We start from the raw sequence: 23,074 nt of genomic DNA on the forward strand, positions 1-23,074 counted from the left end.
TTAGTGTGCATTTATATAAGTAAATTTCCTTCCAAACTCCTCAATGGCAGATTTCCTACCAGCCCTACCCACTTGAAAATAACAGAAGATTGTTTTCTTCTCTTTTGAAACAGCTTGATGGACTAAAAAGAGGCCTAGAGAGGTTTATGTAGCATTTACCACGTTTATTATTTATAGTATCATAAAAAGCAAATGGAAGAATTAGAGATACACAACTGAAATTCTCAAGCATTTTATTTTATAACCTAGTGTATAAAACATACAAAAAAAAAAACCAACCCCAAAACAAAACAAAAGAAAAAAAAAGAAAATCTCAACAAACTGAAAGTGAACCAAAGGAAGACCTCATAATACACATGTTCCAAAAAGCTTTACCTAAGGGCTCAGAAGCAGTAAACATTCAGCCTATTAAAAATGGGATTCAGAACCAATCTTCACACTTGCAGTCTGCAGAGTTATGGATCCAAGGGCCCGGGTTGAGTTGCTGTAAGCAGCAGTGGTTGTGAGGGCTGGTGCTGGATGTTCTGTCTGCAAGAGCTGCAGTTCACTTCCAAGCTCACCCTCCCCTGGTTAGTTGTCATCAGTGAAGCGAATGTGTTTGCTTGTTTGTTGAGTCTTCTCCAGCCGCATCCTTTCAGCTTTTGCAATCAACTGCAAGCAGCAAAAATGATGTGGAAAATCAGAGAAAAATCATATTGTTAGGATTTGACCTTACAATCATGGATATATTCTATCCCTCCTTCCTCCCAGCATGGTTGAAGACGTGGAAATTGCAATTTCAAAATCCTAAAATACAGCCTCATACATAAAGTTTAAAAAGTCTATCCTTTTATTAGATTTATTTTGCTACTGATGTAGAAAAAACAAGGTTAAACCACAAGAAAGCCAAAAAGAATTCTTTATGAATATTGTGGAATTGTAAAACCGGAAAACCCCCCACATATATCCCCAGCATACCACAGAAACTCCAGATGAACACACTAAAGAAAAACCACAGAAGCACAGAAACCACAAGAAACACACAAAATAAAAACCCCTCATAAACCCCATACATGAACAAACACACTGAAAACACACACAGAACCCCAAACCCAGGCAAAAACATTCACACTGAAACCACAAACTCACAGAAGAACACGCACAGCAACCACAAAACCCCTCAAACCCACACAAGAAGATGAAGAAAGCACAAACTCCCCGTCCCACCACAGGAATGCACACAAAAGCACACACACAAACCACGAAACCCACAAATCAACACAAGAACACACACACAAAGGCTCGTGGAGAAACACCACAAACCAACACAACACCACAACCTGAAGGCACAAAAAACCCCACAGAACCCAAAGCATGAGCACACTCAAAGGCAAATACAGAACACATAAGTCCCCCCCACCAAAAAAAAAAAAAAAAAAAAAAAAAAAAATCCCACCAGGCTCCCTAAAAATAACAGAAAAAACCCAAACCCATAAGAAACACCACAACCAACCCCTGAAAATATGCAATCTGCCAAAAAAAATACCCAAATGAAAAAAATTACCAAAACTCTTCCAAGCCTCTCAAAACAACTCAAAAGCCTCGGTACATGAAGAGAAGTAAAAGTACATATAAAATCCCCAAACCCCACAAAACCCAACAGAGGCATGTACCGAACCCACAAAACCCATCACAATACACACAAAACCACACTTACAGAAACCACAGACCAACACAAGAAACCACACGAAAATGCACTCACACAGAACATAAAAATGCCACCAAAAAAATTTTCTTTAAAACCCACACAACCCTAAAAATCAAAAATCACCATCCCCTCAAAAAAGCAAAACAAAACCAAAAAACCCAAACAAAAACCCACAGCAACCTCTGTTCTGGGAACTACTCAACCATACTAGCTGGTGTTATGGGGTCACTTGCACCCCAGGCAATCCAGCGTGCCAGATTTGAACGAGTTCACATACAAATCAAATTATTTATTACTTCTGCATGTGACTGAGCCCTGCACACAGCATGCAGGTGCACCTTGTGCTGCTGCACTCCCTGTGCAGGCAACATTTGAGGCTTTCCCAAGCAGTTTCCAGCAATAAAATTGACCTCAAGGTGGCTGACTTTTATTCTCTGGCGCCTAAAAAAAGCAGTTTAAAATAGTTCAGCCCTAAGGGGAAGCAGAGTACAGTGGTTTACTCCTTCAGCATACGGGATGGAGAATGACAAACGTGGGAAGGGAAGCTGTAAGATATGAGCTGCCCAGTTCATATTGCTGAGTGTTTCTATGAGAGAACTTGCAAGAGGCCTCTAAGATTTCCATTTCTAGCTCACCATTCCAGTAGCAGCACCTATGTGTAAGCACAGGGTTACTCCTGAATGCAAACAGGGATCAGCCATTCCACAGACACCAGGACAACGTGTTCTGGGGGGACAGCTGTCCCAGGGCCACACACACAGGGAGCTGCCCCGAGCCCCAGGCAGCACCAGGAGAGCTCCCAGCCATTCCCACCGTCCTCCTTTGGCACTGCAAATCGTTCCTCCCTCCCCAAACACTCCATTCTCACTCCCTGCCAAATGCCTTTCACTGGTACCACCCCTGGCACCCCGCTAAACTTCCTCCTTTCCCCCTGGAAGGGGTCCAAGGCGCAAAGGAGGCCCAGCAGCAGCTCCCCCCAGGAGATGAGGATCCAAGGGGAAGCTCGGAGGCACTCACAAAGCTTTGGCAAGGGGAGACTCCAATCAGTCTGGAGTTTAAGGCTACAGACTGATCAATTGCTCTAGGTCTGAATAAAGTGGCACTGCCCCAAAAAGCAGCTCTGGCTGGAAGTTTTCCATCTGTATCAGTAAATCACCGGGGTGGTTTCACCAGGCAGTTAAGCAGACAAAAGGGAAGATGGATTGGGAAGGGGCAGCAGAGAGGTGACAATCTAGCAGGCCTGGGGGAAAGACACTGGACACCTTTTTCATTCCAAAGGATTGCCATGCCTTTTCTGAGGGACCTTGGGATATCCCATCTCTTTTGGCCATCTGGTTTATTATAGGAACTGTGCCAGAGGAAGTGAAATCTCTACCACTTGCTTTGGTGTTGGGCACTGCACCAGCTATGTGCTGCAGTGATCCTTAACATTATCCTGAGGAAAGCCAAGTAGGCCTGGAAGTTTTAGAAAACATGGAAAAGGGGAATCTCAGACTGCCCCAACTCAAACGCTGTGTGCTGCCTGTGATGGGATGCAGCCCATGCATTTCAACACCGATTCAAAGAAAATATAAGAAGCCTTCATTCCAATCCTAATGCAGCTAACAGGCAAAAAGCTCCACTTCAAAATGTTGTAAGGGATTTAAAATGTCATTAACACAATGGACCTTGACAAGAAAGGCACACTAATGGCACATTTTACTGAGTATGTTAAATTATGAATTATTATATTACTTTTTTCTACCTTTGAGACCTTCAAAAGGATTCACCTTGAAAGTACTAAGGAAAAATTTTCAAATGGGAAAACATTAATAGAACGGAAAACTATTTTTTCATTATTAAACTATATTTCAGTAATACAGCCTGTAAAAAAGCAAGGAAGGGGTTAAGACTTACTGACTGCAGCGAGGCATTCTTGTCTTGATGTTTTGCTTTACAGCGTTAGCATTTAAATAGAATTCCCTGGCTTTGAAGTTCACACCTCCCTGCGTGGCAAGGTGATGGGCAGGGGAAGGAGCAAGAGTTTGCATCCTCGTGCTGCCAATTGTTAGGCAGAACCGAGACAGTTTGTATTTGCAAGCCTAGATGAGGTACATCACTGCCCAATTTACACCAGCTTGGTCAACAAATCTTCAAAAGATGAAGAAGAGAAACTTGAGAGCAAGGGCTCCCTACAGTCAAAATTAAAGCCAAAGGTCTTACTGACACCTTTGGTTTAAAAAAGTAAAAGTACATTTAAAAAATTCCTGGCAGCAATCACAAAAAATGTTCTAAAGCTGTGGTTTTCAAATTCCAAATTTCCTTTGTGCTTATAGCCTTTGGTTTAAAAAAGTAAAAGTACATTTAAAAAATTCCTGGCAGCAATCAGAAAAAAAGCTGTGGTTTTCAAATTCCAAACTTCCTTTCTGCTTATATTAAAGAAAAATGGCTCGAGTCAATGCCATTTTTAGGCTTTCAAAAAAATTAAATTAGACCTTTGAGCAAATTCTTTATGCCCATCTTTGTTAAAAAAACTCAACTCATTTGTCTGCAGGATCTTTGAAAGAACATTCACACAAACAGGATAAGACATGCAAAACATGCCTTGTACAAGAGAAGGTTTTGACCTGTAGGACTGCTGCTCCTTGAGGTCAATTAAATATTTATTTTCCATTTTATATGGGACAGTGTTTTTTCCCTAGCGTCCAGGAAACAAAGAGTCTCCAAAGTCAACAACAAATAATTAAGGTCAGATGATTCTGAAGTTTTGCAAGGCACAGCAAAAAAAATTCAGGCTAAAGCCAACTCAGAAACCTTATCTGGAATGTGTGTGAAGCAAACCTGGCAATAAAACGTCTGTGAAATACTCTCTGGCTCCTCTCTGTCAAGTCAGGGATCTGACTGGCTTAATCAAGGAACCCTTCATGCCTGGAAGGACCTGCTGGGGCTGGAGTAGAGCTGCAAGTTCATTGCAACACTCCCTGAAGGCTGCAGCCCGGCGGGCACAGCCAGGAGAAGGCTGCAATGTCCCAGGCTGGAAGTGGAAGCTGGGTCAGAGAGGGGGCTCCTGACCACTCTGGGAACACACAGCCTTCACCACAGCACGAATAAAACTGTGCTAATTGTGAGAGAAATGAGATTTGTTCTCAAGAAAATGATTCTCTGGACCATACTAGAGATTTAAGAGTATAGCACTAAACTTGATTTCACTAGAGCACATAAGGACTACTTAACTTATTAATGAGCTCATCCAGACAGGGTTTCAAATGAAATCCAGCTTACAAATTAAATCCAGGCCTTTGGTCATGGACTTGACTTTCTGCAATTGTCAAATGACAAGCCTTGCACTTGTCAGCTGCAGCAGGACAGCCACACTCTCTACATTGCTGCCAGGTCAGTAGGAAGTGATTTAACAGAATAAAATACACAGAGCATCAAACCACGTGGAGCAATGCAGAAACTGTCATGTTTTCAGCCCTGGCTGCAGAGGGAAAAGCTGAGATGTGCAGGTTACCTTCTCAGTACCCCGCTTCTTTTCTCGAGGCTGGTTCAGCTTGGCTTGTCTGTCCACCAAAATCTTCTGCCAGTAACGTTGCTCATGGTCACCTCGGGGGAAAATGGACAGTGAGGAATGTCAATAAACGTAGCCATGAGAAGTGCATCCACTTCTTACACTCATTAAAATATCTGTTAGGGAAAGCCAGCAAGTATTTCCCCAGTAGTCTTAAATTTCCTATCCACAGAAGCCATATAGAATTTCTCTCTACCTGTCATCAGCAAAAGGAGCTGAGTTTAGCTGAAGTTTCACCATAGCACACACAGGCCCCTGTGATTTACTGATGTACTCAACCTCTGACACATTTTAAACAGCTACCAAACAGGAGGAAAAAAAAAGTAATTACCGTAAGAACAATTGAAAATATTTTGTTTCATCAAAACCATTGCCTGGGGACTTCATAAGCTGTCAAGAATATTTGAACATGGGCAGCAACACAAAAGCAAAAAATCCTGCAGCTTTTCTCAGCAGCTACTTTGCAGGGAAGCAGCAGTTTGCCACTGTTCCTTCTGGTTTGTGATGTAATTATCACAATGGGAATTCTGTGATATCATTTTGCACGGTCTCAGGGTTCATCTTCAGCCCCAGGGAAGTTTCTGAACGATCTCAGAAAAGATTCCTGCAAAAGCTGACATCTCACCGTGATCACAGATGCATACCACCTTGCCAGATGCCAAGCTGAAGATACTTAAAGTCAAATCCTGAGGAGTAAAATACTACTGGGAAATCTTTAGTCCCTGCTGTAGAGATCATTAAAGGTTCTTTCCTTTTCATCTCTCACCTTCTGCCACCAAGTAAAACAAAAATCCTTACTGTGAGTCCTTTGTGCATTCCTGGAAAGCTTTTCCATTCTCATTTCAATGAGCCAGTTAGAAAAAAAATAAATCTTAAGACCATGAATGGAATGCTCCTACAATGTAGTACTTACTCCTAATCTCCTACTATGTTCTGATGTAAGGATACAAAACCAGGGACAAACAAACAGTTGTAGGACACAAAATTTGAGGTTATTTCTGGACACACAGAGCACGCAGGAGACAAATCTATCTCCAAATGATATTAGCAGCACTCACTGAGTCTCAAACTTCAATTAACTTTGATATGATCATGAAGGTTAATGCTTCCATCAAAGCTTCTCCTCCTGCAATCCTTAACTGGCTTCTACATCCCTGCACCCACGAGACTGGGTCCTACACCAGGATTTAGGCAAGTGTGGGGTAAAATATTTTAATACAGATGAGGCAGTCTCATGTTGACTGTTCAACCTGTTGTTTTTGGGGGTTTTTCCCATATTTACATTTTTTGGTGCATCTTTCAAAGACAGGAGTTTTATAAATACAACAAGTTTGACAGACCTCCTCTTTTTTCTATCCCTCAATCCCACAGAGGCTTCTCCACACTTGGCAAACTAATCCTTGTCTAATACAAGATACAAATTTAGGACACACCACAACAGAACAGCACAGTCATTTCAGAAAGAAATAACACATTAAAATGAAGTTGAAAAGTAGAGCCCTTCTTATTCTGGCCTAAATTATTCAACTTCCTGAAAAATAAAGATCAATTAGTAGGTAAGTGCTAAAACCCACTTTAAGTGCATCCGTGCTGTTAGATCCTTGCCATGTCATTTCACACATATGCTCAGTATTTTCAAGAAAGTCTTCTTTTAAAATTCTTTTGCATTATCAGAATGTTCTATTCATAAAGCTGCAATGTGAATTAGGTTCTGCAGTCCTTTGCCACTGAAAGTGAAGCAAATCCATCTAAAAGGAACAGATTTAGGTTCATACTAGCAAGTAAAAATCATCATTTTGCTCTGAATGGTGGCATAAAATCCCTTCTTGTTTTATCAATTTCACAATAATTGCAAAATGAGAAGACTCTCAGAAAATAAAGCAACTAAATATGCAACCTTCTTTCCTGATATCTAAATACATGCATATTAGAGATATCTAAACATATCCATAAATTCACCAGGAATGATCCCTTTCACAGTACATAAGGTTTCTCCTGCACTTCCATGAAAAAAAGAAGTCTTACCAGTGAGAACTTCGAATTTCCAGTTGTTTTTGATCTGTATTTCTTTGTATGATTTCACGACAGTCTGTGCATCCTCAGGAGTCTTGAAACGGACGTGACATTCGGTGTCCCCCTCCAGCATGTCAACATAAGCCACCTCAGCCAGCACTGCCAGAGCATCCTGTCAGAGCATGAGACAACACACACCATAAATCAGCCTTCAAAAAGAGAACTTGAAAAGAGTGACTTTTGACCATTCCATTTGGAGGTCGTTAACATTTTCAAAAAGGTCATGAAGTAGGAGGCAGTAACTGAACTTTGTCATTTAATCGATCAATCCCTTGTCAAAGAGTTTTGAATTAACATTTTTCCCTAAGAAGGTTATAACCGAATTCTGATTTATGAGCCTGCAACATCTTGCCATCTATCTCTCATCCTGCCCTCCCATTAACAATTTAAAGCAGTAATTCCTGGAAACGTTATGGTATCATTTTACTAATGGAGCATCACCCATTTATTTCAACACTGTATCGGATTTTTTTCAAAAGTAAAAACTGTGCACTATAACGTCGACAGATCTCAGCCTAACAGAAAAGTATCAAACTTGATTCTGCACATTAAATGCACAAAAGCAAGCTCATGCATGGCAGATGATTTGAGAAAGGAGCAATAGCAAAACAACTCTATCAAGTGACCTCTGCCTGAAAATTTTCACTGACAGCTGAAGGGAGAAGAGTCACAAATGCTCTTGCAGATGAAGCACTTCACTTGTAATTCCTGCTGTTAGGGAAATTAACTAGGACCACACATTCCTAGTCAATTTTGTTCACAGCAGGCAGCTCGAGTACGCTTCTATTCAGGAATCACACACTGCTTTTAACCCTCCACTACCAAGGGCAGCCTTAAAACAAAACAAAAATTAAGTGACAACACTGTTAAGATTATTTGAGAGCCAACAAAAGCTATTTTCCAGCTTTATTCTGTTATCCCAAAGTCATAATTTCTTGGAAAACTTAAACCAAAGAGTCGCTGGGGCTGGCAAAAGTTAGTAGCTCTGAGGAGCACCTTAAGGGCAAAATAGGGAAGCAGAGAAGAGTAAAATTAAAACATCAAAACAATATTTAAACTACACTGCAAAGACCTTCCCAAGTTGTGTGGCATGCATCTTTGCTCCCATACAACGAGAAATGCAGCTCAGCTCTGGAAGTCTGAGGGAGAAAAGGCCTGAAGCACTGCTTAGTGGCAGTTTGCTGCAGCTGACAGCCCAGAAACACAGCAAAGCCAGGTCTGGTGGCACTTCTGCCTTCCACAAAGTGATGCAACTAGTGTGGCCAAAAAAAAAAAAAAAAGGGGGGGAAAAAAAAAAAGAAAAAAAGGAAAGAAATATGTTGCTGCAAAAACATAATACACCCTGAGGACACAAAAAAAAAAAAAAAAAAGGAAAAAAAGAAAAAAATATCAAAAGAACTTAAGTTTTCTGGTTTTTAAACACTAAGCTTTGCTGCTGCCCACAGCCCATCAGGGTGTGACACAAACTTAGCCCAGTGAGGTACATCCTGCAGTCCAAGAGGCCCTCACAGCTTACAGGAACAATTTGTAGCACATTCTCTCTGTGTCTCCAGCAGTCAGCCAGCTGCCTTCAGACACACGGAGACAGACCAGGCTGATGAAGCTGAGCCTGCACCACGGTGAGATGAAGGTTTTCAGTGAGTCTCTCATGTTGTTAGGTTCACGCACACACCAAGCCTCACACACTCACAAGCAGCCGCTGACTCGAAATGGCCTCCCTGGCTACAAATGTTTGATAAACAGTAGCAGACATCGAATTTTAAACCATTCCCTCGCTGTTCTGAGTGGGCTGGGTATGTATGTGCACCAACCTGAGCTGAAGTGGTTCAAATTCTTTGCAGCTGTTACTCATCCTAAAGTGCAATTCAGGAAAGAAGATGAACTGCAGGACATTAATGGAAAATGCAGGATCTGGAAAAAACCTGTCATTTCATTTGGAAAACTCCTAATATTGCCATTTCAAAAGAATGAAGCCTAAAACGGCTATTTTCCTTAAAAAGAATTTATGTGTGTAACTTTTGGTCTGTGTCATCACATAAAACTGAAGGTATCTAACCACTTTTTAAATCGAGAACTGGCAGTAGAAAAAAGAGACTGAATCAACAAGTTCCACTGCTGTCACTCTTCCCTGAAATGGAGTTTTTGTCATTGTAAAACTTTCTGAAATAAAGAAAATTGGTTTCTCATGCAGAGAGCATTTTCCTGCCCCCAAATTCCCGTTAATGATAAAAACACCATAAACTTTTACAAGTCCCCACAGGTATACTTTTACAGCTCTCTTGTCAGGATGACTGGCACAGTGGCAAACGCAGAACACTGAAGAAGTCTCCAGCTGCTTTTTTTTTTTTTTAACTGGAAAGCACCAGAGCATTGCTTAGTCTCCTCAATATTTTCATGATAAACTTGACATTGCTCCAAGGACAATAAAGGCTTGGTTTTACTTTGAAACATCCTCCTTTACCCTATTTTGCCACTTACAAATTCTGCCATTTACAGACACTAAGGAATTTTCACTCAGCTACTGGCCAAATAGATTAAAAAAAGAAAAAAAAAATCAGTGAGACTGGATGAAACGACTCCATATTCAAACATTTGGGGGGCAGGGTAAGAGGAAAGGCTAACAGCTACCCCGAGGTTACAAAGGCATTACCTTGATCTGCTTCCTGCCCGGCAGGGGCTCGGTGCTAATGATCTTCACAATTACTCCACTGACAAACTGAGGCCCCATTGTGTTGGCCTTGGCGGGAGGGGCACAATCTTCACTGGTGGCTGCTCAAGTTAAAAACAGAAAACAGTTTTTACATTTATTAGGCTGAAAAAAAAATAAGACATTATGAAAGCACAGATGTAACAATGTAAACAAGCATCAAATATTGTTACTGCAGTTTGAGGTTTATTAAAAGAAGGATCAAGGTTGTCCAAAGGTTCAAGCGAATTTTACTAAAAAAAAAACAGCTTCAAGAAAAAGTCTTTGAGAAATTTTTACAGTCCATAAGGTCCTTCCTATAAAGACATTTTATATTGTACCAATAGTAACCCCGCAGTTATGGAGTGATTAAAAACATGCAGAGGGACACTGCAACATCAGTGTTGAGGTTAGTGAAGGGAAGCAGAGTATTCAGAGAAAACAAAATAAAGAAGAACTGTAAACAAAAAAAAAAAAAAGGTAGACATTTAACTACAAAGATATAATTTCAAAGCTCCTCTTATGTATAGAGCTGATAAAGTCCAATTTCAAGCTGGTTTATGAAATGCCTCTGGTACAGTTAAACCCAAGCAGGTCTGGCCCAAGCTGCACCAAGAAAGCTGATTGCTCATTTACCTCTCTGAAGCCTAACAGTGACAATTACCTAAATTTATCTGTAAATTTGTAAAACATACTGAAATCACTTCAGTATTTACTTACATAACTCCTTAGAAGCAAATCCACCGTAATATAGGGAGGGGGTAACTTTTACTATCTGACATTTTGAGAAAACAGCAGCATTTTACAAAATAAAGGCTTGTGGCAGCGTTTCTGCAAGACCAGGGTCTTGCACCATTTGTGTTAGCATATGAGAAAGAGCAATGAAACAAGACAAAACGCAGGATTACTTTTGTCATTTTCAGATTTCTGCACACCAGACTCCGTCTCCATTTCTCCCACGGGCTCAGGTTTGATTTGAGACATCGTTTTCTTTAAGGAGGCCATACTGGCTTTCTGCAGAGCCAAATATTCTTGCTTCAAACCCATCCATTCAGTCCTAAAAGCAGCAACACAGGCACAGGATGTCAGTTGCAAACCGATGGTTAGAAATGTACAGGTAATTGAACAGGTTACAAACAGCTTTAGGTGGACTTGGTGAACAGTGCAGACCGTTCTGCACCGGTGATGTCCCTGCACTTGGGTCAAATTCAGTTTTGTCCCTAACTCAATTTCCCACGACTTTGCTTCAGAGAGTTCCAGCAACATCAACCTATCATTCCAACAGAGCGGCTTTCAAATTTGCTTTAAATATTCAGACAGCATAGAGAAGAGTTTGGTGAACTGTGTTTTCCACTGGAACTACGCAGAGCACAGGCACCAAATTCAGAGTTAATTCAGAGACTGTGAACTCCCAATTCACTGAATCAGTTCAGTGAACCCGCTCTTGTGTCACTACATTAAGAATCAGTCATTCATTTTCTAGAAAAAAATCATTGCTGGAAAATCAACAACTGGTTAAACTCACCGAAAACCTACCTAGATAAGGACATTCCTCCCTATTCAAATGCATTTTGGTTAAAAAATACCCCCCCATGGAAGCAATTTATATATTTACATACATTTAACATGGAGATGTTTCTGCAAACAGCCAGAGCTTTGCTCCACAGCAACACAATGCCCGCAGTGCCACTGTGAGAACGACTCATTGTTACCCTAATCTGTGCTATCAAACAAGCTGATAGAGGATTTTTAAAGAGGAGGATATCTTGTGGTAATGGTTTTAGCTGTTAACAGTGACAACTGTATACTTCAAAAAAGCATCCAGACTCGCCCAGGATCGTACATTCTGAACGGAGCAAAGGCATTAAAATAACAAAAGAGCCACGTAATGATTCTTGGAGATAAAAAGGCAACACCATCCCACAGCAAGGTTTGGTATAAATACAACCTCAAGGAGGAACTTTGTGACTTGCCCACTCAAGGAAGAGGAGATCCTGCACGATGAGTCAGGCAAGTATTTGCAATGCTTATACGCTTTAAACATTTTACAATTTACCCTGTTGCTACAACTGAATAAGTTTTAACCAAAACTCTTCTGTTTGTTGCTCAGAATGTCAATGGCAGAGGACAAGCTGCGCCGACAACCCTTGTTTTATTTTATTTTTTTATTTTTGTGGACCCCTTTTACTTTAACATGGAGGTGCTTTCTGTGGTATAGAAAAAGTAAGTGCTTCCATGTTTTAGTAGAGGTGAATCCTGATCGCAATCCTCAAAGTTCATCCGGGATTATATTTTTTTTTTGGGCCTGCACTTCAGTTGAAGATTTTTAGATCCTGAAGAAAGAAGTTTACCTGTGAGCAGATCTTTTTCAAGAGCTAAAATCCAAGTGGCTAAAGTTCATTTGAAACAATTTTTAATTTTGAAGGTCTCCCTTTGCTTTAACATGGAGGTACCTGCTGCCTAAAAAAGTAAGTGCTTCCATGTTTCAGTGGCGGTGGATCCTAATGTTCGAAGGCTTCTCCCAGGAAATGTGCATAGATTTATTATTATCATTATTATTATTACTGCTGTTTTGTTTCAATTTTATGTATTTTTTTCCCCTGAAGGACCCCCACAACTTAAATGTGGATGTGCTTGCTTTGGTTCTCAACAGTAAGTGCTTCCATGTTTTAGTGGTGGTGAATCCTTTTAACTTCAACAATTTTGTATGGAAATGTATCAAATAATAAAAAGATGTGGTGTTCCATAAAGCACGATTTTGCAGCAGCACAAGGCGGCGAGGACCCCCTCTACTTTAACATGGAGGTACTTGCTGGATGCCTAAAAAGTAAGTGCTTCCATGTTTTAGTTGTGGTGACTCCTGAAAGCCCAACGCTTTTGGATTATAACGTTGGCAGAACTCTACACATCAAGCTATGAAAATTCCAACGCTGCTATTTCAATCTGCTTGCTACAGGCTAATACTGTTGCTAATATGCAACTCTGTAGTATAAAAATTGGAATTGCACTTTAGCAATGGTGATGGACTGTCAGACATTCCAAGACTTCAGGAATAAATAATTTTAACTTTGAAATATGGTGATTTAAAATTTTTAAGCAATAAAACTATACAAAACGTGACAATTTTCCTACAAGTGACTAAACACTACATTCAAACATTAAAAATATGGTACCACAATGCAACAATGTTTACAATTTCCCCATGGAACGAGATTAAAACCTCTGGGTTTATTTCATAATTATAGGAGGTGTGACCACTGGAAAAAATGGGGGATTTTGTTCTCATTTAGGAGGTCCCTTTACAAAGCCAGCCAACCAATTTCCCTAGTACTACTATTAAGGAAAAAAAATCAGTGATATCACAGAAAAGGTAAATTATGTCACCTACTTGGAGAGTACCCTGAGGGGAATGACTTCTTCACCCATTTTGTGTCTCTCTTTGTGCTTTTTCTTGTGTTTCCTTTTTGATTTGGAGAGGGATGTGTCTTTTTTGTCTTTGTCCTCTTCTGCAGAAACTTCTGCATTAAGACAGTTCAAATGAAAACATTTATTCAAACACGGATAGTTAAACCTTATTATACAATAAAATCACATTCAATATCTACTGGTCCCTTCTATTAACTGCTTCTGGTCCATTTAATTGACTACCCAAGTTTACTTTGCTTCTCACACTAAATCTCATTTCACTGCAGCTTTTCTTATCTCATGCAACAAACGGGTCATTACCTTTCCCTTTTGTATTTTAATTCATTTATCTAGATTCCCCTGCTGTCTCCGTTTGCCCAGGCTGTCTGTTTAACCAAACTTTACTTCACTCAAGTTCTATTGATAGAATCTTCTTTGAACTATTTTGACTTCTGATTAGATTTCCCTACTTTAGTGTTGCAAGTTCTTCCTCATTCTCGTTGCAGCTCCTCCTTGGAGTGATCCTTGCAAGGTTTAATTTTAACTGCAGGGAATATTTATATGCCCCAGCTGATCTAATGCTTCCACTCAATCCATCCCATCGCTCCTCATCCATAAGGAATATCTATCATTCCAGTGACTCCTTGCAAGGTTTAATTTTAACTGCAGGGAATATTTATATGCCCCAGCTGATCTAATGCTTCCACTCGATCCATCCCATCACTCCTCATCCATAAGGAATATCTTATCATTCCGTTTCATTCATGCATAGAAATCGTAATTAAAAGACAAGAATTCTTACCATTGGAATCTTTTGGAGCTTCTGTTGTTTCTTCTTTTACTGTTTCAGCTTCATCTTTTTCAGCAGCTTTCTTAACTTTTGGAGCTGATGTCTCAGCATCCCCTGAGGTGGTTCTTTTTCTCTTTCCTGGCCTGCTTTCCCAGGTTACCTCTGAGCTTTCAGTTCTGTCCCATTTCCTCTTCTCCCTTTTGGAGGGCTGCTTGGGAGTCTCAGTTCCCTCCATCTCAGAGCACTCAGATGCAGTCCTGTGTCTTTTAGACTTGGGTGCTGGCTCTGTTGGATTGTTAGTGTTAGATTCCTTTGGCTCTGCAGCTGCCTGTGCATTGCTCTCTTTCTTGATTTTGGATTTCTTCTTTTTCTTCTTTTTCTTCTCTTCTGGATTAAAATCACAACATTTAAAACTGCCCATGATTAAACGCTGGATTGGATTATTTACTTAAGCTACACAAAGCAGCATAGAATAAATTGGGTTATTACTCTATGGAAGGGATGCAAGACATGGACACAAGTTTCTCCTGGGTGCTTTAAGAGGAGGAAAAAACTGTCGAAAGCAGTGTTTGAAAACCATCGGTGTGATTTTTTTTTGTTTGTTTTTACTTAACAGTTGCTGGTATAACAAAGAACTGGTGACAATTGTGAGGAATACTATTGTTTTATCATTAGGCTTACAAAAAAGAGGGAGGGTGTCTGAGGTATGTGAAATTGTATTACACCACCAGAAATGAGGGAAAATGCTTTCGTGATGAAGTTGCAACATAAATCTGGCATACTGGTTTGTAAATTACAGCAGATTTTTCATACTTCAACCCATGCTGGCCAAACACAGCAAGGTGAAATGTTATGAAAAGCTTTTAAGACACATGGAATTAAACTGCAGTAACAAAGCAGGTGATAATTTTCTCTTCAGAAGCTGAGGCACAAAACTGATCCAAGAAACTTAATAACACTTCCTTGATGCCAGTAACTTAGCACCACTTACCTACTACAGTGTTGTCACCTGAGTTCAGTGTAGGAACTGGTTTATTTTTTACTGTTTTGGGGAAAATCCCAGGTTTCCGTGGTGCTTCTTCTGGTGGATTATTCAAAAACTAAAACGAGGAAATGGAGAACCACATAACACCACAAAACCATACTTTCTTTAGAGTCTGCATTCAAGTTAAAACCAGCAATCCTCATCACATTTCAATATATACTTTCAAAACACATTTCAATACAGAAAATTATTTCAATATAGAAAATATGACTGTGCTTGCTTGATGAAACTGAAACTTTTTTTTTTGTTCTGTAAAAGATGCCAAGAGTGGCCAAACAAATTACTTACCAAAAAAGAAAAAAAAAAGCCATTATCTATCTAAATCTTCCAGTTATTAATAGAATTAAATCTAAAGAATTGTAGCACTGATTGTAGGTGTGGGAGCAGGAAAGAGGAGCTAACTCCTGTTAAGTGAAGCCTTTAAATGGTGATATTTTGGGAATTTCTCTAAGATTCAGTGGGTGACCTAGTGAAGAGCACAGCATTCCTATCACAATGTGTCACCAGGAGCAATGTCAGCAGCAGAGGCAGCAGCACTCACCTCAATGGCTTTCTCTGCCTGTTCCTTAGTTTCAAATTCAACAAAAGCAAAGCCCTTTGGATCCCCAGTACTCCTATAGCGGGGGATACTGACGTAAACTACATTGCCACACTTCCCAAACACCCGTTCAATCCAACTGTGATTGACATTTTTGGGAAGCAGCTCCTAAAAGAGAAAAAAAAAATAAATTGAAGTTTGATATCAAAAGCGTTGAGAGGCAAAGTAACCAGGTAGCAAAAAGTGACCTGAGAACAGATTTCTAATTATTCATATACCTATAACAATATATTATGTATTTAATTTTGCTGCTTATCTTCTTCACATGACAAATACCAAGACCTCACCTGTGGCTGGATCTTCGCAACACAAAATCTCAGTAAATTTCAAAGCTTGGAGGAAATACCAGACTGGCTTGTCCAAAACTACCCTCTGCAAAGCAGAAGCTATTTTTTTTTAATTGGTGGTAATGCAGGAAGGTATCACAGAAAGAATTCCTACAGACCAGTAAAGAGTCACTACTGATAAAATTTTTAGCAGTAGCCAATATTTTCAAGTTTAGCAGTTACAGCTTAATCCATCAGATGAGCAGAACCTTTTTCAGCAGCTTCTTGGATGACAAAATTGTCTGATTTTTACTTCTATAAAGCATTATAGCAACATGTGTTAGCAGCTTGCAGACACTGTGCCTGAGTTCAGTATTTCCCCTCCCCAGTCACACAGAAATCGTGTCACACCAATTTCTCACTAGACCCAACCGAACACTTTAAATTCCCACTCTCAAATTCATGCTTAAACTACAACCGTGTCGGCACTGTTTCTTTCTCTTTTTTTTCACAAGTTATTGCACTAAAAGGTTCTCCTTGTAGGGAAACACTTATCACATTCAGATTTTCTTCTTTTTTGTTTGCCTTTAGGTTGAAAAGCCAGCTACTTCAAGTTTTAATAGTATAATAGTGAAGTCTATGGTAAAGCATATTAAAAAGTCAGATAATTTCAGAGCAATTTAACTTACCAATACCTGGACTACTTCTACTCTCCCATTGCCACATACCAGCTACTTACAAAACATTTAGCCACACACTTAAGCTCTGTATGGACAGTGTTGCTCAAGACTTAGAATATCTTATCCAAAAACGATACAGACAAAGTATTTCAGAATTCTAAGCAGTCCCTGTAATCATGTTAGGAAAATATTATGTCTGGCACATTGTATTTAAAAAAAAAAACAAAAACAAAAGCCAGCCACCTTTTCCGGGCTTTTGTTCAGCAAGGAATCACCAGAGCAGATCAGTTCCTCCTTAACTGAATGGGCTGGCATTTTGGCCATGATTACAGTGTATCTTTATCACAGAAAACTCTGGAAAATACTAACTCAGCTGCTAACAGCTACAGGTACACAGCAAAAATTGTACCTGTCATAAAAAGCAAATAGAGACAAAGTAAATTCCACAGTGGCTTCAAATCTACTAAATAAAATTGTCCAGGGTTTAAACAACCAAAAGCTCAACCACCAGATTTCTTTCCAATCTAATGCTTAGTTGGCTCCACAAAGTAACAGCTTTTTCACTCAGAGAGGGCTGAAATACCATGGTGAGATGCAGACTTATCCCATCAGCACAAGCCATTTTCATTTAAATTAAGCAGTCATTCCAAGCAAGGTGGGACAGTGGGGTATTAGGAGGATAGTTAAAATTTTTCAGGCGTAGTCTGCCTGGAAAAGAATGGCGTTTGTGTGTACAAAACCAGAGGCACTTACAGTAACAGATCTTATAAACAGATAATGCTGTTTAAAGCACCCTGATAAACTTGGGAATGCAGCTAGATCCTGTTTGATGAAGCTAATTTTGTTGTTATTAGAAAGCTTCAACTACATTAATGTAATTAGCAAATATTTCTTAATACCACTGGTGCTCCTCTAATGGCATTAAAAAAGCCCAGCGAGCACAGCAATAGCTCAAGGCAATGAAATTGCACCTTTTCAGCCTGGGAACAGCACTGGGCTTGGCATTCAAAACCATTTAAGCTGGCACAAGAGATCCGGGCACCAAACAAAGCCCTTTCTTGCCACAGCCCCTCTCAGCTCTTGCTCACCTTAATTCACTCCTTTTCCCTTTGCTGCACAATCAGCAGCAGCCAAGGAAAGCCCTGCTGCACAAATGGAGTTTCCCTAGTGAGGAACCAAGGGGCAGGGGCACACGCAAGCCCAGCCTTACCACATAGACAGTCCGACTGTCCACGTCCGTCGGGCGCTCGCCCAGGGGCTGCCGTCTCCTGATCCTGGTTCCTTCCAGGTCCAGCTGCAAGCAGGGACAAATAGGCATTTGCCATGAGATTATTGCTGACTTCAGCAGAACTGTTCCAGCACCAGCAAATACAGAAGGGTGAGATGTTCAATACCTCTACAACAGATGAACTTTTAACTGCCCGAGCGATCAGCTTCCCATCAGTAGTCAATTTTTTCATCTTGTTGAAAGAAACAAGAAGTGATATGTCAACATCTAGGGGGAAAAAAAAAGTGTAATTATGAAATCAGGTGATGTGCTCTACTCCACTTGATTTTTTGTGAAGCAATCAGCAAGCTCTAAGTGCAGTATTTAACCAAGAATTCACAGAAAAATTTTACTGTCAAAATTTAAGTTTTAAGTACACCTAAATTTAATTTTCTTCTGTGCTAACCGCTATCAAAGGAATTTTCTTCTTTTACCTCCCCACTGATAACTGGTGTCTTTGAAAAGAAAGGAAGAAAACCTGCTTTTCTGATGTAGTTTCACAGCACAAAAACCAATTTGCATTGAAAATATGCCTCTTCTTCAAGTACTCATTGAGTATTTAACCCGGTGCTGCCAACACAGAGCCCCCTGCTTGCACTTCAGTTTCCACCAGACATGGTGCTAAAACCTGGACAGAAAATCGTGCCCTAGTCTTAATAAAGATTTAGACATGGCTAGTATCTCTAGAAAATGTAGGGTAATTCCTACTTATTTATCACTTCAGTAATTATTTAAAGGGGCCCTTGTAAAGTTCAAACAACCCCATTAAAAATTGTCTGAACAGACTCACAGTAACCCTACAAGCAAACACACAATTTCTTATCAAACTTGTAGAGAGAAAATTAACAAAATACCTATGCTTAACAACATATTCGAGTGACATTTTAATTTCTGCATCTATCTACCCTGCAAAACAAGTTCAGTACCTCTGAGGGCCAAATGACTCTTGTTTCATGGCTTGTTCTTAAAATTATATAAAAATGGACCACGAAAATCAGGTCTCCCAAACAGTCATTTCTACCCTGGCAGATGTCTTTTTCTTAGAGCTGCCAGGACAGGAGAAGTGATAGAGCAAATTTTTTAAATCTAGTACTAGTTTTATCTCCTGAGCTGCTGAGGCTGATTTCCAGCATGGAACTCCTGCCTTTCCCAGGAGAAGACATGCACCTCAAAATAACCTGTCACTGGTGCCAGCAACACAGGGAAGAACAAAGTGAAACTTAAGTGGTTGCTGAAATATACTGAAAATAAACTTACACCCATCTCTGGACTTCTCTATTTGTTCTCGAAGAAATCTGTCTTTGTGGAGATTAACATCACCAAACCAGAAATCCACTTGCTTGGCTATATCTGCCAGCACCTGTTTCACTCTTGACCTCTTCTTCTTCTCTTTTTCCTTTTTCTGCTCGGTGCTTTCTTCTTCCATGGCTTTGTCTCTCACTGTTTCAGTCTCCATTCCTGTCATTCTGCCAAATGAGACGTAAATATAATTTTAAAAACACAAAAGGAGTTATTGCAAAGACTAAAAGTTCTTGTTTAATCTTCTGCCTTGTTATCTGAAAAGCAAGTTAGTTGCTAAAAAGAGTCTACAACAACTAAAGCTGAAAAGCAGGTAATTTCCCCCCTCATAAAGACGTTTCTCTAAGAAATGAAAAAAGATACATTATTTTTTCTCCACTCCCCCTAACTCACAGTACAAACCATTAGAATGATCACGCACAAAACCCACGAGCATTACACACTCCAGAAACTAATCTAAGTAAGGTTGTTTTTTAAAAGTTTGTCTTTATTACGTCAAAAATGCAAAGCACTCACTCCAGCAGCTAGCAAGGCCCTGCCCAAGAGCAGTAAGTCAATACAGTGTCCCTAATGGCAAACCCAGGCCTGTCAGAGCTCCAGAACAGGCCCCTGGAGAATAAACCCTAACTAGAACCAAGTGACTTCATACACAGATTCATCTTGAAAAAATATAAAACAGTTTTAATGCATCGATTCATCTCTTTTGTTCACGTTTCAGTTGAGACCTGCCAGTCACCACTTCAGTACCTCATTTCACACCAGCGAAACAATGCAACGCTGCCAGAAGCAGACAGCTTCTGGAAAATTAAATTAACACAAAAATTAAAGTCATTAATGTTGCAATCACCATATGAAAGGCTTCTCAGCTCTCTGCTGAGGCAGCAGCCATCAGAGAGGAAGCCCCCCTCCACAACAGGATGGCGAAATGGAAATGGTCCCCAAATTCTTGTGCAAATCAGGCTTCCTCAGCCGGAGATCAGCTTCTCCCCCGCTGTGAGCTGCCGACTCCAGATAGTGAAAGGTCAGCAGTCACCTTGGGAAGATAAGCCAGGTAAAACTGCTCAGCAAGTTCAAGCTCTGCCCAAGGCCTTCAGCAAGGCTTTTACATGAACAACCAGCAGGCAGCTGAGCCGAGGGCTGCACTGAGCGCTTCACGAAGGCAAAATGCCATTAAGAACAGCGTGAGGGGACCTCAGCAGCACAGCTCTGTTGAACTCAGCTCGGGACTTCCTTCCCAGAAGAGGGCTCCTCCTTGGAGCTAAGGAAAGGCAGCTGCCAGCTGCACTCCAGGCTCTCCCCTCACTTGGTGCTTTAGAAGTGAAGCTTTGAGGAAACTGCTTTGTGTCAGAGCAAATATCAACGATCAACAGGTACATAAAAACCCAAGGAATTAATTCAGCCATCTCCGCGTGCCCGGGTGTAAGGCGCCCTGGATTTCTCACATGCCAACTCTCACACTACCAGCACTACTCTGATAAACAAATTAAAATCAGAGCACAGCAAAAGCAGGGTCCAAACCTCACACCGATAAAGCAAAGGTCTCCTCAAAAGAAATAAAATCGCAGTGCCTCTGTATGCCAGATGAAACCAGAAAAGGAGGGACAATTAAACAGGGGGAAGGAACTTCAGGAAAGCAAAGATAATCACAATAAATAAATAACACAGCTCCACACTCATCTACAGACTCGATTAAAGTTACAGATTTCAGTGCTAATCCGTATGCAACCCGTTTCTATTACTATCAACATCTGGAAAACAGAATAAAACACAACTGTAATACAAGGCCTGTAAAAAACAGGGTGCAGATATAAAATATACTTTATTCTTTTAAGCACGGATGCAAATGTGCGTTTGCGTGGGGTATTTTAATAATTATAAATGGGGAAATAGGGGATGAGGGAGAAAAAAGAAGAATTCGAAATACTTTATGTACTAAAGTATTTTTTTACAAAATGTTTTTGCAGAGTCGGGGGCAACCCTAGGTATGTACTGCAGAATAAATGCAAGTATGCAGCAGACCTGAAACTACTTAAAAAGACACATCCTGAAACAGTTTTACACCAATAGAGACACAGGCAGAGCTGCAGGGTGAAGTTCCTGCCCTGCAAATTCTCTCTCTGCAAAGTGAGGTAACAAAGGACAGGAGTTAATCCATGGGGGCCAGCGCAAATTTCTTAACCTGAAACCAGTGAAAACTCTGCCTTTCCCCTCCCATTTTACAGAATGAAACCAATGCATTATTTTAAACTGCAGTTTTAAGGCATTTGATGGATTTAATGAGACCGGTGTGCCCACAGACAGAAAAGGCTTTGCTTCCACTTGGCAGAGATGAGTGTTAAAGCTGCTCCCACGCACAGAGATCCCTGTGTGTTAGCTGTGCCCTTCCCTCTGCCTCCTCAGGAGGCGCAAAGTGGATTTATTTGGGCTCAAGACTGGACGTGGGACTTAGTGCCACGGTCTGGGTGACAAGGTGGGGACCGGCCAAAGGTTGGACCCAGAGGTCACTTCCAGCATAAGCGATTCTGTGGTTTGAATTAAAATATAAGCCAGCACCAGACTGATTGGGTGGATTCACCTGCATGACACCAAAAGGACAGCCCAATTTCTTCGCTGCACAATAGCTCACCCTCAAGAAACACAACTGAATTTTAAGAACTTATTTCGGGCCATAGCGAGGCCCCGCGCCGCCGCCGCCGCCGCCACCGGCGAGCCCACAGCCCCTCCCCGGCCGCTGACCTGCTGCCGCTGCCGCCGCCGCCACACCGGCTCGGCTCCGCCCGGCTCTCCGCGCCTCTGCCTCCGTTCTCGGTGCGACCGCTCCCCCGCCTCCTCCGAGGAAATAAATAACGATTCACCTGCATGACACCAAAAGGACAGCCCAATTTCTTCGCTGCACAGTATCTCACCCTCAAGAAACACAACTTATTTAAGGTTCTTCCCCGCAGGGACAACCAGGGGATTAGGGAACTGGACAAGCAGCAGAGCTGCTGGAGGGAAACAGAAGGAATGAGTACTTGGAGGTGGTTACAAAAACCAAGCATTCTGCGGCCCAGGTAGCTGCTGCATGACCAAAACCACTGAAAAATCTAAGGAAGAACCTCATCTTCTTTACTTTTCAAGAGAGAGGCAGATCACAGTGCGAAATAGATTTTTCTAGCCCTGACTCTAGTTCCTGAGAAGCCTGACCACCAAACACTTACCACAGGACAGGTATTGACCACTGCAAAAAAAGGCCCGGCGGCGGCGGCGGGAGCGCGCCGGGCTGCTGCGCGCACGTGACTTCCTCCCGGCGGGGCGGCGCGGGCGCGGTGACGTCGCGCGGCGCGCTGCGGCGGGAAGCTCGGAAAGGCCAAAGAGGACAGGTACTGATCACTGCAGGTGCTGCTGCTGAAGGCATGTACAGAGTTTACCGACAGAACACTCAAAAACACAAGCCCAGACTAAGCCTGAGGGCCCCAAAGCCGCTACAGCACGAATCCCTCGGCACCAAGGCACGGCACCACGCACCAGAGCCACCTGCGCATCCCCGGCGGCCAAAGCGCCGCGGGGCGGCGGCCAGCCCTCAGCACGGCGCCGCCCGGGTGGGGATCAGCGGGTACCGGGAGCGGGGAACACCGTGGGGCGGGCAGAGGACGGGTTCGGGTGACACTTTTGGGGCCTGAGGGGCCGGGACGGGCGGGACGCCCCGGCGGGGCCCTGAGGGGAGCGCGCGGGGTGGGGGGGGCGCT

At 41.5% G+C, this 23,074-nt stretch overlaps 1 protein-coding gene across 5 annotated transcripts; it reads right to left on the reverse strand.

Annotated features, from left to right (window-relative positions):
• Positions 1 to 149: 149 nt before the first annotated feature.
• LARP7 (La ribonucleoprotein 7, transcriptional regulator) lies at positions 150 to 22,571 on the reverse strand. Of its 5 annotated transcripts, none has more exons than XM_039710668.1 (13): positions 22,547 to 22,571; positions 19,305 to 19,513; positions 18,175 to 18,275; positions 17,991 to 18,074; positions 15,778 to 15,942; positions 15,183 to 15,291; positions 14,204 to 14,578; positions 13,385 to 13,514; positions 10,905 to 11,053; positions 9,961 to 10,082; positions 7,263 to 7,422; positions 5,181 to 5,272; positions 150 to 651 (listed from the first exon to the last, which is right to left on the reverse strand). In XM_039710668.1, the coding sequence occupies exons 2-13, from the start codon at positions 19,510 to 19,512 to the stop codon at positions 571 to 573; spliced, it is 1,776 nt and encodes a 591-aa protein (XP_039566602.1). In that variant the 5' UTR covers position 19,513; positions 22,547 to 22,571; the 3' UTR covers positions 150 to 570. The 5 variants fall into 5 exon arrangements, with proteins under 5 accessions (XP_039566602.1, XP_039566604.1, XP_039566603.1 ...); XM_039710670.1 differs by lacking the exon at positions 22,547 to 22,571 and adding an exon at positions 22,083 to 22,192 and having other exon boundaries at positions 14,204 to 14,575; XM_039710669.1 differs by lacking the exon at positions 22,547 to 22,571 and adding an exon at positions 22,083 to 22,192 and having other exon boundaries at positions 9,961 to 10,079.
• Between the last annotated feature and the right edge of the window lie 503 nt (positions 22,572 to 23,074).

The sequence above is a fragment of the Passer montanus genome, unplaced genomic scaffold (assembly GCF_014805655.1).
Source record: "Passer montanus isolate IOZ18808 unplaced genomic scaffold, ASM1480565v1 scaffold23, whole genome shotgun sequence".
NCBI classification, from domain to species: Eukaryota; Metazoa; Chordata; class Aves; order Passeriformes; family Passeridae; genus Passer; species Passer montanus.